Here is a 3,343-nt window from a genome sequence, read left to right on the forward strand (position 1 = left end):
CAACTAATAGTAATTTCAAAATTGAATGGGAAAAAAATTTCAAGATTCGGTAAATATCCGGTACGAGTATGACATGTTTATTGAAATACCTATGCTTCATAGTCTCAAGATAATTCTAAATAACAATTTATATATATATATATATATATATATATTTGCAAAGCATATATTATTTAAAATTTGATTTTTTTCATTGTTGTGATAAAAAACTATTTATTAAATATTTAAATTTAATTTTTTTTTTTTATATTTAGGAGGCAAATTGATTTTTAAGGTATAGTTTAAGGGATAAAATGAAATTCCAAATAAATTTTAGTGCAACGTCAGCACATTCCGTCTAATTGTAGACAAAATGTGACGGCATGGGACAAATTGATCAAAATTTAAAAAATTTAAATGTAAAATTGATATTTATCGAAATCTAAGAGTCAAATTGACAAACGCGTAAAGATTTAAGGAACAAAATGATATTTTCTCTTCTTTTTTTTATTTTATTTTTAGAATAGACTAAAAGAGATCTTCTTTTTCTTCACCTCCTACTAATTTTTTATGATTTTGTGTTTTTTTTTGGTTTTTTTTTTTTTTCATTAGTATTTTAATTTCTATGAAGCCTCCACTGAATTGCAAATTCTTACCCCGTTTCCACCACTTTTCAATTTGCACCAGACAAGCACCGAGTCGAGGTGGAGCCATGTTTTTCACTTTTTCCCTCTTGGTAGATTTTTCCACTTGTTCAAACAAAGGAACATTATTATTGTGTTTTGCAACAAAGCAAAACCCACTTGTAAAGTGTGCTGTCGTTTGTTACTAATGGATGGCCCTGGTATTTATTTTAGAATATGCTTATTTTTATTTACAACTCATCCTTAAATTGTCTCAAGGTAGTTGTGTCATTTTCTTCACCGTCATCACCATATAAAAACACATTTTTAATGTCAAACATTTGAATACAATGACTTTGGTATCGTTTGCCATGTGCAAGTGCATCCCCCCATCAACATCCAACAGACTTTCTCACTCTTCATCTTTGAAAATGCATTTTATATCATATATATGTATAGTGGGAAAAGAATTAAATTTCCTACACAATCCAAGAATTATAAGAATGAATAATGACCTACATGCCTTACAACAAGATATATTAACATATGGACTATCTATAATCCTATCATCTGCCATTTGATCTTCCCAAGCTATCCTCAACCACATGATCAGTTGATGGAAGCCCAAAATATCGCTACTACTACAGTGGAACCAATTGCACCGAATCTCTGCCCCATTGTTGTCGTCGTCACCAAAGCCCATTTATATTGACAAAATGCGAAGCTCCTAAAGACTAAAAATGTCACCCACACGTGTGCAGGATGGGATGTATGCATGTATGAATATTTCATATATGATTTAAGTGATAAAAATGTTTTTGGGCCTACAATTAGGATTTTCATCGGACGGACGGACGGACGGACTAAATTGGGTGTTTTTTTTTTTTTTTTTTTTAATTGGACGGCTAGAATGGCTTCGGCATGAACATGAACATGTCCTGCAATGGGGAGAGCTGGTCCTGCTGAAACTCCTGCATTTGAGAGGCAAAAGAGTCATCTAGGAAGGCATCCATGTAATTAAACTGAAAATCGAGGGCATTTTCCAAGTCATTATTCCATCTCGGCTCGCTCTGCACTTCTTTGTCACACATGAAGTCGGGTGACCCCGCATGCTCGGAGCCACTCGAGTCCGTATGCAACCTCGGCACCGAATCCGATGTCTCAAAATGCAGCAAGTCATTAGACATTAGTGGTTGTGATGGTGGTGGCCGCGGCGGCGGCATTGAGATGGCCTCGTATCCCGATAAAATTTCGGGTTTTCTCTCTTCAATTTCTAAATATTGAGTTGGCTTTGGACCTGTCGAATTTAAATGCTTCTCAATAGCACCCTTCTTGTTGTATATTCGACATAACACCCAATCATCAAGCTGCAATGGCAAAATAGGTATATATCGATCAGAGTAATGTCATAAATATGCTTTATAATTATACTTTTCCTTTAATGATAACTAATCCATTGATGATAATAATTGTAAAATTTCACATAAATAGCCCCATCTTGGGCAAAAATAAAATTTTGTTACAGTTTTAAGAGGGGGAATTATTAAGATTCGAAAAAATAATAAATAAAAAAATTGGGGGAGAATTAGACAATTACCCTTAAATTGTTTTTCTTGCCGGCGGACCTATCCACATTGGCTAACCGATATTCATGCATAATCCAATTGGTCTTCACCCCTTTGGGTGCTTTTCCGGCGTAAAAAACCAGAGCCTTCTTGATTCCCGCCGCCTTCGGCCGCCCTATTGGCTTATCGGCTCCGGTCGCCTTCCAGTACCCCGTCCCCGCCGCCCTGTTGGGCCTCGAACCGTTCGGATACTTCCGATCTCTCGGAGAGAAAAAATACCACTCCTTTTCACCATACATCGCCATTCCTGCACAATTAAGCAAATTATTAACAAATTGAAATCAAAATTAGCTGATTGAGAAGATTTTCCCCAAATTTTTCTGCACAATTATTGAAATGAAATCAAATTCTACTGATTGAGAAGATTTGTCCCAAAATTGAGTCCAATTCTGTTTTTGAAACCTAAGATTTGATGGTTGAATTAAAAAAATAATAATAATAATTTGAAGTACCTGGAAGTTGCCATGGATCGAACTTGTAGAGATCGATCTCGGCGATGATCGGGACAGAAATCGGCTGAGCTGCGCATTTACGGCACAGGTAGTGCATCACGAGCTCCTCATCCGTCGGATGGAATCTGAATCCAGGAGGTAACTCCAACTGACTGCTACTGCTCGTCATTCACACCAACCCTTTTTTCTCTCTAACTTCTCGGAAAATTTTTCTTCTCTTCTCTCTCTCTCTCTCTCTCTCTCTCTCTATGTTCTTGTTCTGGATTGAGTCTGAAACATGGAGAATAATCGATGGGGTTGCATTATATAGGGGTCTCACACAATAAAAGATATATACATAAGACTAGTATATTGACACGTGGATAACAACAGGGGACGTATTACTAAATGGGGTCGTATTACTATTTTGAAAACGTGCTTTAGGCCTTGAAAGAGAGAGAGTGAGAGACTTTGAGAGAGAAAGGGTTTTTTTACTAACTTTTTTTTTTATTATTATTTATTTTACTCACTTACGAGTATTGGTATTTACTAATTTTGAAATGTATAAGTAATTTTTGTTTTACATATATTAAATAATTGTTGAGTTTAAATTTTACTAAAATATATTTTTAATTATTAAACATGTACATTTTTTAGCTATAATTTAATAATTAAAATATATTAA

General features: G+C 34.9%; 1 protein-coding gene across 1 annotated transcript; it reads right to left on the bottom strand.

Moving 5' to 3' along the window:
• Positions 1-1,026: 1,026 nt before the first annotated feature.
• On the bottom strand, positions 1,027-3,121 carry NAC102 (NAC domain containing protein 102). The gene is made up of 3 exons (XM_028236229.2): positions 2,680-3,121; positions 2,200-2,474; positions 1,027-1,969 (listed from the first exon to the last, which is right to left on the bottom strand). The coding sequence occupies exons 1-3, from the start codon at positions 2,846-2,848 to the stop codon at positions 1,508-1,510; spliced, it is 906 nt and encodes a 301-aa protein (XP_028092030.2). The 5' UTR covers positions 2,849-3,121; the 3' UTR covers positions 1,027-1,507.
• Positions 3,122-3,343: the final 222 nt, after the last annotated feature.

Source organism: Camellia sinensis, chromosome 1 (assembly GCF_055761805.1).
Source record: "Camellia sinensis isolate YWXY chromosome 1, ASM5576180v1, whole genome shotgun sequence".
Classification (NCBI taxonomy): domain Eukaryota; kingdom Viridiplantae; phylum Streptophyta; class Magnoliopsida; order Ericales; family Theaceae; genus Camellia; species Camellia sinensis.